The sequence below is a fragment of the Leptinotarsa decemlineata genome, unplaced genomic scaffold, assembly GCF_025532065.1.
Source record: "Leptinotarsa decemlineata unplaced genomic scaffold, Ldec_3_MD MMD2_tig00003192_RagTag_RagTag, whole genome shotgun sequence".
NCBI classification, from domain to species: domain Eukaryota; kingdom Metazoa; phylum Arthropoda; class Insecta; order Coleoptera; family Chrysomelidae; genus Leptinotarsa; species Leptinotarsa decemlineata.
The window spans coordinates 3,247,608-3,260,808 of record NW_027412582.1 but is presented as its reverse complement, the minus strand read 5'-3'; the positions used below and the strand labels follow the sequence as shown (position 1 = coordinate 3,260,808).

General features: G+C 31.6%; 1 protein-coding gene across 7 annotated transcripts in view; it reads right to left on the bottom strand.

The window, feature by feature from the left end:
• LOC141483164 (uncharacterized) overlaps positions 1-12,722 on the bottom strand; it is a 112,385-nt gene extending 99,663 nt beyond the window's left edge. For 2 of the 7 annotated variants that reach the window (XR_012465942.1, XR_012465943.1), the window contains exons 1-2: positions 12,285-12,720; positions 4,642-4,841 (exon numbers count right to left, since the gene is read on the bottom strand). Coding sequence is in view for 5 of the 7 variants with exons in the window: in XM_074177628.1 (XP_074033729.1) it covers positions 12,285-12,606 (322 nt within the window). In the remaining 2 variants the exon portion in view is untranslated. Of the gene's footprint in view, positions 1-4,641; positions 4,842-11,668; positions 11,820-12,284 lie in introns of all 7 variants that reach the window. The other 5 variants (XM_074177627.1, XM_074177628.1, XM_074177629.1 and 2 more) reach the window with 5 other exon arrangements.
• Between the last annotated feature and the right edge of the window lie 479 nt (positions 12,723-13,201).

The following is a 13,201-nucleotide window of genomic DNA, read 5'->3' as shown; positions in this document are numbered from 1 at the left end:
CGATTTGTCTAATTGTACTTTCAATTTAGCTTCTCTTAATACTTTAAAGACTTGTTTTAGATTGGAGATGTGTTCCTGAAGGGAGGTCGAAAAAATTATTATATCGTCCATATAGACGAGACATATTTTGTTTCTTAGGTCTTTCAAAACGTAATCCATAACGCGTTGAAACGTCGCTGGAGCGTTCTTTAATCCAAACGGCATTCTGACATATTCGTAATGGCCGTGTTCTACGTTGAAGGCTGTTTTGTCAATAGAATTTTCTTCCATCTCTATTTGGTGAAATCCTGAAGTTAAATCTAGGGTAGTGAAGTAGTTACATTTCCCTAGTTTATCCAGTATGTCCTCGATATTAGGAATGGGGTATCGGTCATCAATCGTTTTTTCGTTCAATTTCCTATAATCAACGACAATTCTCCATTTTTTCTTTCCTGAGGCGTCCGCTTTCTTCGGTACAATCCAAATAGGGCTACTCCAAGATGATGATGATGGTCGTATTATTCCGTCATTCAACATTTTTTCTATTTGTTTATTTACTTCTTCTTTATGGCAATGAGGAAACCGATAGGATTTAGTGTGTACTGGTATTTCGTCTGTCGTTTTAATTTCATGTTTTATTTTGTTTGTGAAAGAAAGTTTAGTATTCTCATCATGAAATATGTCTAAAAATTCTTTGCAAACTGTTAAAATTGCGTTTTTTTCTTCCGTGTTCATATGGTCGGTCCTAATTTTACTTGTTATATCAGTTATGGAATTATTATTATAATTTTCAGGTAAGGCTTGTTCAATATTATAAAATTCAAATTGTTCTTTATTTATTTGGTTGGATGGGAACGGTTCATTCATTGTTATAGAGATAGTTTTATTAGTTTTATTAAAAATTTCGAAAGTTGCGCGATAATTTTTGGCATAAGTTATTGTTTCAGGTACGTATAGTTTATCAATAAATCCCTCTGGAATTATTATTTCTCCTTCACTGATATCGACAGGGTATTTCTTTATTAAAGTTTCATATGGTGGTATTTCGATAGTAAAAGAAGTTTCGTGAGGCTGTCTATAGTAGAAAGGGATTTGTACATTTTCATTTCTTAAGATTTGATTGCTAAAATCGATATTTAAGTCAAGATTTTTAAGTTCTTTTAAACCTAAAATTCCATCAAAAAATTCATGAAATTGGAATAAAATATATTCCGTTTCATAGTTGCTTTGAAATTCTTCAAAAGCTGGGATAATAGCTTTATATTGAATTTCTTTTTCACCTAATGAAGTTTTTAACTGAGAGGGTTCTCTAAATATTCTGTCTGGATAATATTTTTCTACAATAGATGGTCTTAACATGGAAGTATGACATCCGGTATCAATTAGTAGTTTAATAGGGGGATTTTGGATTTGTATATAAGGTAATCCATTTATAGAGCCTGAATAAAGTTCTATTATACCGTCTTGTTTATCGGAGGCGGTTTGTAAAAATTTTCGTCTTCGTATTCAGTGTTTGAGTCAGTTATTTCAGTCGTTTCTTGGGGAGTAAAGTAATATTCATTTAATTCATCAATTAATTGATATTGATCTGGAGGGTGTTGGTCTTCAATTGGGTATTGGTCTTCGACAGGGTATTGGTTAATGGGGTAACCTAGTGTCATGTCGTATTCATTGTCATCATTATGGTTGTAAAGTTCTTCACTTATAAAGGTTTGTCTTGGGGGTTGCCTAAAAGATCGGTTATTTGCTGGGTGGTAAGGCATATTTGATCTACTAACCGTAGGATTTCTAGAAGTAGTCGACATTGGTTGAATGATTCTAGTATCAGGTTTATTTGTTGGTTTAAACACATTTTGGGGTGGTCCAAACACTTGTTTATTCGTTAAAAATTTATGTTGAACTTGTTTAGGTTGGATATTTATGGGTTGGCTTGGAAATTGTGGTTTTTGGTTAAATTGTTGATAATTATTAAAAGGTCTATTTGGCATTTGACTAGTAGAAGGTGTAGGATTTCTAAAGTTAGTTTGTTGAAAATTTTGTAAGTGTGAATAATTTTGTACAGGGAAATTACTATAATTTGGTTTTATTTGTTTTGGTGGGTGTTGTTTTTGAACGTTAGTGCTTGAGCGGTTCTGAAAAACCATATTTTGTGTTTGTCTAAAATTTTCATCTTCCAAAACTAAATTCATTGCTTCTTCAAGGCTATCTGGTTTTTGAACAATTACTTTATCTTGTAATCTAATAGTTAAATTTCTCATAAATACCTTCAAAGACTGTGATTGATATTGACGAATATATATCGCTTTAGTCTGTGGGTCTATAGCGGCAATAGAATTAATTTTAAAGATTAATTTACTTCTCAGTACTTGTATTCTTTTCGCAAAATCAAGGGGGTGTTCGTTTCTATTAGGGACAAGTGTAAAAAGTTGTTGTTCAAGGTTATCTAAATTTTGTCTATCACCAAATGTATTTCTTAATTCATTTCTTATTAAAATCCATGTGTTTAATTCCGTTCTTGCACCAATCAATAATTGTGCTCTATCTCTGAGTTTACCAATAATAATACTCAAGATACACTGATTTAGTGTATCGTCAGCGCTATAATATTTATTATGAAATTTGTCAATTGCATTTATAAAAATTTCGAGGGTGTCTGGAGATCCATCATACAAAGGTATGGTGTCAGAATAAATTTGAAATAAAGTATAATTAATTTCGGTGGACATATTTGAAACGGATAGAGAGACAAGCGACTGTACTAAATCTTCAATTTCAGGTTCGGTCATGTATTATTGTCGCGATCTTATCGGAAAAGATTACTCAGCGAATCTATTCAAGATAAGAGTTTGCTTTCTTCATTTATTCAGAAAAGAATCACGGTAATAATATTGCGAAGTTTATCACAAGAATATTTCTGAAGCGTCGTTGTGTGTGTGTGAAATTGATACTCTCTTTATATCAGCGTATGATATAAATAGATTATTTTCTGTCTATTAAGCATATGATATAAGTAGCAGCAAGTTATTCTTTAGCTTCTTTGTTTTACTATTTAGTGAACACTATGCATTTATTGTTTGCTATGAGCGAGGAAAGAGAAAAATGATTTGAATGTATGAAATTTTGATTCGGTGTTTTTCACTTAATTGCTTCAATTTAAATCGGTATTTAAATTGTCTTTCTTAATCTACGTGACTTCTATAGTCCTGTCACCAATTTCAATTGCTATAAGAGAAAATGATGTCTGTTTTCGTTTTTTGATTATAATAATCACTTTTCCGAAACTTCCACAAATATTTACGATAAAGATTTAAGGAAATTTTGGAATCAGGTAGGAAAACTCGACTTACCTCGATGGTGTGTCAGTATTCTTTCCTGGAGGACTGTAGTAGCTGAGTCTGACGATCCGGTCCTTTTTGTGGGTGGTTGGTGGACGAAGCTGGTTTTTTGTAGTGGACAAACAGTTGGTACTGAAGAAAATTCAGGATCGATTTTCTTCCACTATCCTACCGACTGCGCCAATTATGGTTTCGGGCCACGGGAACCACTTTTTAAAAAGACTTTATTTAGATTTACAGACTTTATTATACAGAAGTTACTCTGACAATCGTACTAACAGAACTGACTCTTCTTTCAAGATGGCTAGCTTTTATAAGTTTATTATAACTTAGTCAGCATTTGATGAATAAGCATAAAGGAGGGTTTTATATACATAACTTGCAAGCCAATTTGAATATTTACCCATGCAACATAGTTTGTTCAGAAGAACAGTATGGACAACGTCAAATGCCTTTCTTGAATCAATGAACACTGCAATAACCATTCTTTTTTTATCCAATTCCGATGTCATATTATGAATGAAATCTTATTATTGTTGTCTTTATTATAGTTTCAATAATTTTAGAGAGTGAGCACACAATTGTTATAGGTCTATAATTTTCTAAGTTTTTGTTATCACCACCCTCAAGTACTGGTATTACTTTTCCAGTCTTCAGTATCTCAGGAAATATCCCCGCATTGAAAATATCGTTCATCAAATTAACGAGTATGGAAATGATATTTTTTTCAATTAATATTTTCTCTTTAATGGATATGTTGTCGTGCCCTGCTGCAGAGTTTTTATTGAGTGCAACTATGACTTTATATACCTCTTTTTAGCATTGGTTTCGTTTAGGAATACTGAGTTGCCACACAATAGTTCCTCAAAATCTACACTTTCTATATTAATATCTATATTGGAAATAATTGATTGACCTATGCTAGTAAAATAATTGTTGAACATATTTGCCACTTCTTGAGGGTCAGTGATAGTTATATCATCTGTAACTAATTTAATTGACTCGTTTTTTTCCTTCTTCATATCTATTATCAAGTTTATTACTCTCCATTGTTTTTTTTTACATTGTTACCTGCTTTTTGCAATTCTGCTTTGAAATAAATTGATTTTTGTTTCCATATCTCATTGGTAACTTTATTTTTGACTACTTTAAAGTCCAACCTCAATTTATTTATATTTTCAGAATTTGGATTTGTTCCATTTATTTTTTTATATATACTATCACGTTCTTTTATTAAGTTCAACAGATCATAGGTCATTCAATCATTCCCTTTGCGATGTTTTAATTTTATCTTATAACTAGAACTTTCTTTACATGCATTTATTACCTTTGTTTGCGTATCCATTGTGTTAATGGATTCACAATTTTGTGACGCGTCCCTAAATTTTTGTTTGAATAAATCTTGCTTAATGGTTTAGAATTCACGGCTGAGGTTTTCAGTGTCGTTGCTTTTCGAGTTTGAAAGCCGTAGATTTTTGGAATTTCTTCCTGATGGACTGTCTAATCAGACAGTCCAGATAGGCAAGTCTAGTATAAACATAATTAATATACTTTATCTAAATATAATACATAAAAATTAAAATAAATTAGTCTATTATAACCAAATACCAGAAAATCACAAAAAAGAAAAACTATATCGCACATATTCTATATAGGATACACGTTTACATATTTACTTATATATTCATTCAAAACAAAGTCTTAGTTATTTTTATATTTTAAATATAAATTAGCTTTAATTCAGTTTTTCATTATGAATGTTACCAAGTCCCTCTTGAATAATGAATACAAACTATATAAGAAATCAAAACAGATTGAAGACAAAGAAAACTACAAACAGGCAATAAATAATGTGGTGAAAGTTATTAGAGAACAAAAATCAATATTTTACAAGGACAAAATAGATAATTGTAGTGGTGACCCCAAAAAAATGTGGAAAACACTGAAACCTTTGCTGTCACCAAAAGAAAGAACAAAATTCAGCAAGTTAGAGATTGACAATGAGGAGGAAGTAGATATTAATATGATTCCTGATGAACTCAATACATATTTTGTAGAAAGTATCAATAAATTAGTAGAAGAAATACATATTGAGACACAAGGAGAAATAAGGATACAAAACACTGCAAAAGAACATTTGAGTGATTTCAAATTGATTAGTTTTGAGGAGCTACATGATATATTATTGACAATGAAAAATAAAGGTAGCGATGATGGTCTAACATTGGAATTCCTGAAAAAAGTATATCATAATATAAAAGGCCCATTCACAACACAACAAAAAAATATTTTTTGAATGTTTCCTACACTAAATTAGTCAATTTCTACTAATTTTGGGGTGATAAAAACGAAAATAACAATGAAAAATTTTTATTAGCTCTGGTTTTTGAGATACACAGTACTTAATCTTAAAGAGTAGTTATACTATACGTGAAAAGTGAAAGTACATAAAACAATATTGTTATGTTTCTTTTAGAATATTTTAAGTAAAAAATTAATAAAAAAAACATTATTCTTAGTGTTTTGACAAATAAAAGAAGTATGTACCACCAAATTTCAATTAAGTCCATCCGATTCATTGTAAGATCGCTGTCGTTTAGCTTGTCTTTTATAAAACACTTCTGGAGCATCCCTACACACAAACCAGCAGTAGTCTGCAAGCATTGCTTCATTCCAACGGCCCTGATATCTCTGTTCCATTAAGGCAATGTCTTGATAGAATCTTTCTCCATGTTCGTCACTCACAGCTCCACAGTTTTGTGGGAAGAAATTAAGATGAGAGTGAAGAAAATGAATTTTTAAGGACATGTTGCATCCAAGTTGGTGGTAAGCTTGAAGAAGCTCTTTAACCAATGCTGTGAAGTTATCATCTCTTTTGTTACCTAAAAACCCATGTACAACCCCCTTAAAGGCTTCCCAGGCTCTTTTTTCATTTCCTGTTAAAATCATGTCAAAAGCAGGATCATTTACGATTTCACGGATTTGAGGCCCAATAAAGATGCCTTCCTTGACTTTAGCATCACTCAACCTGGGAAACTTTGCTCTCAAGTACTTAAAAGCTTGTCCTTCCTGGTCCATGGCCTTCACAAAGTTTTTCATTAGTCCCAACTTAATATGTAATGGGGGAAGGAGAACATCCTTAGGATCTACAAGAGGCTCGTAAACTACATTTTTCTCATTAGGGTTTAGGTCTCGTGTAGGCCAGTTCATTTTTTTATAGTGAGATTTTCTATCCCGACTGTCCCACAGACACAAAAAACAACAGTACTTGGTGAACCCTAATTGCATTCCTAGGAGTATAGCAATGACTTTCAGATCACCACAGATGTGCCACTTGTGTTGTTCATATTTGATTGATTGGAGAAGTGTTTTCATATTTATATACGTTTCCTTCATGTGAACTGCATGACCTATAGGAATAGAGGGTAGCTGATTTCCATTATGCAGAAGTACAGCTTTTAAGCTTATTTTTGAAGAGTCTATAAACAGTATCCATTCAGATGGAGTGTGATCCAAATTCAAGCAGTCCATCAAACCATTAACATCAGAACAAACTACGAGGTTTTCTTTTTTCTCAAAAAAAGGAAGCAAATCTTTTTGACGCTGTCTGTACTGAGATATTTTCACATCATGTTTTAGAAGATTCCACTGTTGTAGTCTTGACCCTAACAGCTCAGCCTTTTCCTTAGACAAGCGAAGATCTCTTATAAGGTCACTCAACTCTGCTTGACTAATTCTGTGCGGATCACTAGACCTATCGCTCACCTTAAAATCAGGGTCATAGGATGTAGAAAGATGGGTTGCTCCTTCTAAACAGTCTTCATCACCTTCCTCTAAAATTTCATAGTTTTGGGGTGGACAAGGGACTGGCAAATTGTCTGAGTGTGGTACAAGCCGAAGAGCAGATGGGAGATTAGGGTATTTAACCGTTCCTCTTTTCTTCATAGATAAACCTTGCTTAATGGGAGGAGTTAAGCAGAAATAAGTCGTCTGTATGATTGGTAGGCTCACGCCAAACCATAGGTACTGCAAAAGCCATTGCCCGGTTTTTATTTTTCAGCCACTCTCGCAATATGACGGAACAAGAATTACAACATATATGAGGAGCCCATGATTTATCTTGGTCCCCAACTTTCACACCAAAATAATGTTCATAGGCTGTCTTAACGATAGGTGTCATTTTACGTTTCTGAGCCTTAAATGTTATTTCACCACATATATAGCAAAAGCTATCGACAGAATTCACACACTTTCGAGGCATTTCAGATCAGCAATTAAATTAATTTAAAAATCAACTTCACACGATAATTTCAATAGCAACCACGTGCGTACAATTGACAAACTCACATAGGTTATGTTTACTACTTAAGAACAGCTGATGAGAGAGGTGTTATGTAAATAAACATGTGTACCAACTGTTGGTGATGAAATATTTCATTTGTTGAAAACTCAATATACATATATATATAATATAATGATACTATATCTTGAAAACAAGAGCTAATATATAATTTTTATGGTCACTTTCGGTTTTAACACGTGGAAATACATTAAAATCATCTAATTTCAACCCCGAAACAAAAACTTTGTTGTGTTGTGATTATTAAACCTTGTCAACTATTCCCTACACACCGGTACATTTCCATCTATGCTGAAAGTATCAACAATAATTCCAGTTCCAAAAGTAAAGAATACAAGTAAAGCCAGTGATATGAGACCAATAAATACTTTGTTGGCAACATAAAAACTTATTGAGAAAGTTGTCTAATACAAGAGTTAAATTTTTTAAATAGTAATAATATTCTAACTGAAAATCAATCAGGTTTTAGGACTGAGCATGATTGCGAAACAGGGGTCCAAAGTGTTTTATTTGACTGGAAAATGTGGAAAGATCAAAATATGAATGTAGGAGCAGTTTACTTAGATTTGAAAAGAGCCTTTGAGACAGTAAATAGGAAAAGACTCCTGCTTAAATTGAGAAATTATGGAATATCCGGTACAGTCTATAAATGGTTTGAAGATTACCTAAATAGTAGAAGACAAGTAACAAAACTTAATAATGTAACGTCCTGTGAAATTGTCAATAACAACGGAGTACCTCAGGGCAGTACACTAGGACCACTCTTATTCCCAATATATATAAATGATATTGTTAATGAGGTAGACAAGTGTGAAATTCATCTCTTTGCTGATGACACACTTGTATATTACTGTGCACATGATGTGGAACATTTGATAGATACAATGAATAGTGAACTACAAAAAATAAGTCGGTGGTGTAGTTATATGTATTGAAATTAAATGGTAACAAATCAAAATTCATGTTATTCATTTATAAAACGGGATATCATGAACTTGAAAGCAGACATATAAATATCCATATTGATAATATAGAAATAGAAACCGTTAATATAATACAAGAACGCGTAATAACATATATGTAGGAGTTAAAAATAAAAAGTGTACTGAGAAACCCATTTACCATGCAGGAATGTTAGCTTTCAATAGTTTGAACAGAAATATTAAAGAATGTAGCACTCTTGCATTATTCAAAAGAAAGTTGAAGAGTCATCTATTAGGTGAATGAACTAGTCTTTATATAATATAAATTTTGACTGTATAAACTTTTTTTTTGTATTCTATATTTGTATTTTGTTTGTGTTTTATATTGACTAACAACTGTGATATTTTAAGTAGATGTTGTATATTTATTGTAGTACTCATACTTTGAAATTTCATTCCTGAGTTTAGTTGACTAACACAGTGTCGTATTTGATTATAGATGTATTTATAAGAATAGACGGAGAGAAGAAGATCTTTTTATGTTATTTGGTAGTTTACTGAAACTGTCCAGACTTTTGAAAAATAACGAGTTCATACTGCTACGTGAATTTGTCCTTGGGATGTGAAAATTAAAAGGTTTACTAAGTATGTTGGTTGCAATTTATTTATTATTTTAAATATAAATATCATACTGTTTGGAACCTTTGGTGTAGTAATGAATATTACTGGAGTTTTATAAATATCTTAGTTTGATAATACAATCGTTGAGAGACATTAAGCCACCTTAAACTACAGAGCATATTATTTATACATGTCATTCTATTGCAGAGTAATATTATTTGCATTCCACTATTTTGTAATTTTTGTAATTGATTTAATTTGTTTTGATTCAAGAGATATAAGAGAGTCCCGCAAAAATCGTAATGAGGTTTTATTATGCAATTATAGCATGTTATTTTGGCATACATTGATAATGCAGATGCCACTCTAGAAAAAAAATACAGTTTATTTGATATTTTGCTTATTATATAGTCAGCATGATCATTCAGTGAAATTGTATTATCTACAATGAACCCTAGATACTTAATTTTACTCACTATTTCTACATCAGTTTAGTTAATTTCAATTTTGACTGTGTTTCTCCCAATTTTATTTTGTTTATATTTTGTTGTGATGATCATCGCCTTAGTTTTAGTGATATTAAGTTTCAGTTTATTTATTCGAAGGTACAACTCAATATTTTTCAATGAATTATTCATATTTTCAATAGCGACTTGCAAGGTTTTATCGTAGGTATATATTAATGTATCACCTGCAAATAAGTTAATCACATGATCACCATCTACGTAATTGATATCGTTTATATAAATCAGAAATAGTAAAGGTCCCAATACACTACCTTGCGGAACTCCAAAATCATTCACTAACTCTTGTGAGTAGCACCTATTAATTTTTGTTATTTGACTCCACGAACTGAGGTAACATTTCATCCACTTCAAAACTACATCACCAATACCATAATATTTGAGCTTTTGGATTAATATATCTCTGTCTATTGTTTCGAATGCCCTCTTTAAATCCAAGAATGTACAAACAACATAATTATCTTTATCAATTTTGTCTTTCCAATTTGTTATTGTGAACTCTAATGCAGCCTCACACGAATGTTTTTTTCTGAAGCCTAACTGACAACCTAAAAGTAACCTGTTTTAATCAAAGTATTTGTTGAGTTCCTCATATACTGCTAATTCCAATACTTTTTCAAGGGTTGGAAGAGTATTGATAGGACGAAAATAATATGCTTCATAAGTATTATTTATTTTTGGTACTGGTATTACTGTGCTTATTTTGAAGTGTTGGGGAAATTGTCCTGTTTGAAGAGATATATTAATAAAGTTCAGTATAACATGCCCCAAGGCGTTGAATGTCTCTTTTAGAAATAGACTGTTCATTATCTCAGATCTATTAATTTTATTTATTGAAAATATTATATTTTTCAACTGCGGCAAGTCTATCTGTTTAAAAGAATTTAATTTACAATTTACTATGTCAAAACTGTTTCAACTCCAGTCTGACTCAGCATTTATATTGTTTACAATTTCACCTATACTATTGACAAAATACTCATTGAATGCATTTGCAATATCAATTTCTGTGCTACAAACTTTTATTTGATCACGGACATTGAATACTATCTTTTCAAAGTTATAACTTTCAATTGGATTTACAAGTGATTTTAAATATTTCCACATTTCTTTCGCATTATGTTTATTTTCATCAATTTTCTGTTCATAATAAAGCTCTTTCTTTACTTTTAACATATTCACATAGTCATTTCTCACTCGCTTATAATTTTCCCAATTTATATGTTTACTTAAGTTTGTACTTTGTTTGAATTTCTTTCAAGCTAAATCTCTTTCCTTTGCTTTGATTTTCAATTCACTATCATAGTATGGGACTTGATTTGATTTTATTTTAACAGTATGTTCTGGTGCTACCTGATCAACAATATCTACACAGTTTTTTGTTATATTCTCCAATATCACATCAACGTTAACTGAATTCAAATTCCAGTTACAGGACAATAGCTCAATGTTTATGTTATGATAGGTATCTACGTTCAGTTTTCTAATTTGTTGGAATGTTTTCCCTAACGTGATATTTGCATTACAGAAATTTACAGATATGATAGAGTGGTCAGTTAGTTTTGGATTATCATGAACAATTGTTCGATTATAATCAATATTTGTTACAACATAATCTATAAGAGTAGAGCTATGCTGCGTACAACGTGTCTTTGTATTTACAATTTGATCTACTCCATACATATTAAATAAATGTTTGACCTTTTTGGTATAGAAGAAATCATCATCTTCATAGTCCATATTGATGTCGCCAATCATCAGACATTTTTTTCCTAAAAAGTTTGTTAGTATCTTTGGTTTATAGTATACAGGCTCAATAGACATTCATATCTCCCAGTACAATAGTTTTATTCTTTTTGTTACATGATATATTCTGAAATATATCGATAAATTCCCTAAACTGATATTTAGGTGGTCTATACATACCATATATTTGCAGATTTAAAGATTTTAACAAAACTGCCATTACGTTATATTGATCGAAACCATCAACTTTTTCTATCACAGTGAAATCAATATGTTCACAAATATATACCAAAACACCTCCAGCTCTTCCTTCCATCCATCCATCTTCCATCTAGATCAAAAAATTGAACTTCATTGTCAGACAGCCATGTCTCCAACAGTTATTCCAATTATTTTAAAACAAAGAGATGCAGTAATCAGACGGTTCATGCCTTTTTTGCTTGATCAGAATGTGGCTACCCCTGTTTTTGTTTTAAATTTTATCAAAGATCGCAACTTACAAGAACTGTATCCATATGTATGGATAGCAATTCGCATATTATTACCTATAACGGTTGCTAATGAGGAGAGATTTTTTAAGTAAGTAAGGTAATTTCATTATATCTTTTTCCTTTTTTTTATATGGGTTTGAATTGTAGTTGCAGGGTGAGATGTGATTCTGAAGATATTGTCAGTTGAGATGTAATGAAAATATCAACTGGTAGAGAAATCAAAAAGCATAAAAATTACGGGAATGTTCATTCCCGTGTGGGTATCATAGCAACAAAAATTTATAATAAAATTCAGACTATAGTACCTGTGGTGAAGCAAAGTGTGGGTTTTGAATCACAAGTCATATCTTCACCCTGTATATCAAAGAACTTATTGTGAGGGCCTTCACTTATTTCTTCTATACATTTTTCTGATTTGGGTTCATCAATGACACTTTCATTTTTAATCTGATCTATATCATATTTTTCTTCGAGGTTATGAGTAACCATTTCAATACCAAACATATATTGTCCAGATTCACCGACCATTTCAGTTTCATTTGTTTCACATTTCATGATATTTGTTTCAAAAATCACTTCATCCTCATCAGGTTCAAGCTCTCTCTTAATTATTCTTCTACAAGCCATTATCTTTCAACAAATACAATTTGTTGTAATCGACAAAAAATTTTATTTTTATAAAATTTTGTCAACACTTTGTTGAAGAGAAATATTGCCGAAAAGGCAGAGCCATAAGAAGAAGAAGAATGTCGTCTACCTCTTCTTTTCTTGTTTATTCGTGGTGCGTAGCAGCAAAAGTTGGCATTCGGCTACCACATATTTCATTTAAAACATGGCTTCTTTTGGTGGATTTTGAAAAGAATGCTGAAAATTCAGACAAACTTGAAAAAAATACGCGGCCATCTTTCATGTTGTTGCACGCTTTGCTTAATACTAAATTTAGGGCATGAGAATGCGTAAAAGGCGCATGAGGAGCTATGGACTTTATTTTAGTTTGTGAGCCATTTAAACCGCCGGCTATGACCGCAGCCCCATCATAGGTTTGCGCAATTAACTTTTGCCTGAAATTATAGGTATCACACGTACGAATTAAAAATTAAACAAATCGTCAACTGTGCGCTCAGATGAAACATCATGAAAACCCATAAAACGTTCTACCACATTACCATCTTTGACATATCTAAAAACTATTGAAATTTGTGATGTACAGGTGATATATTTT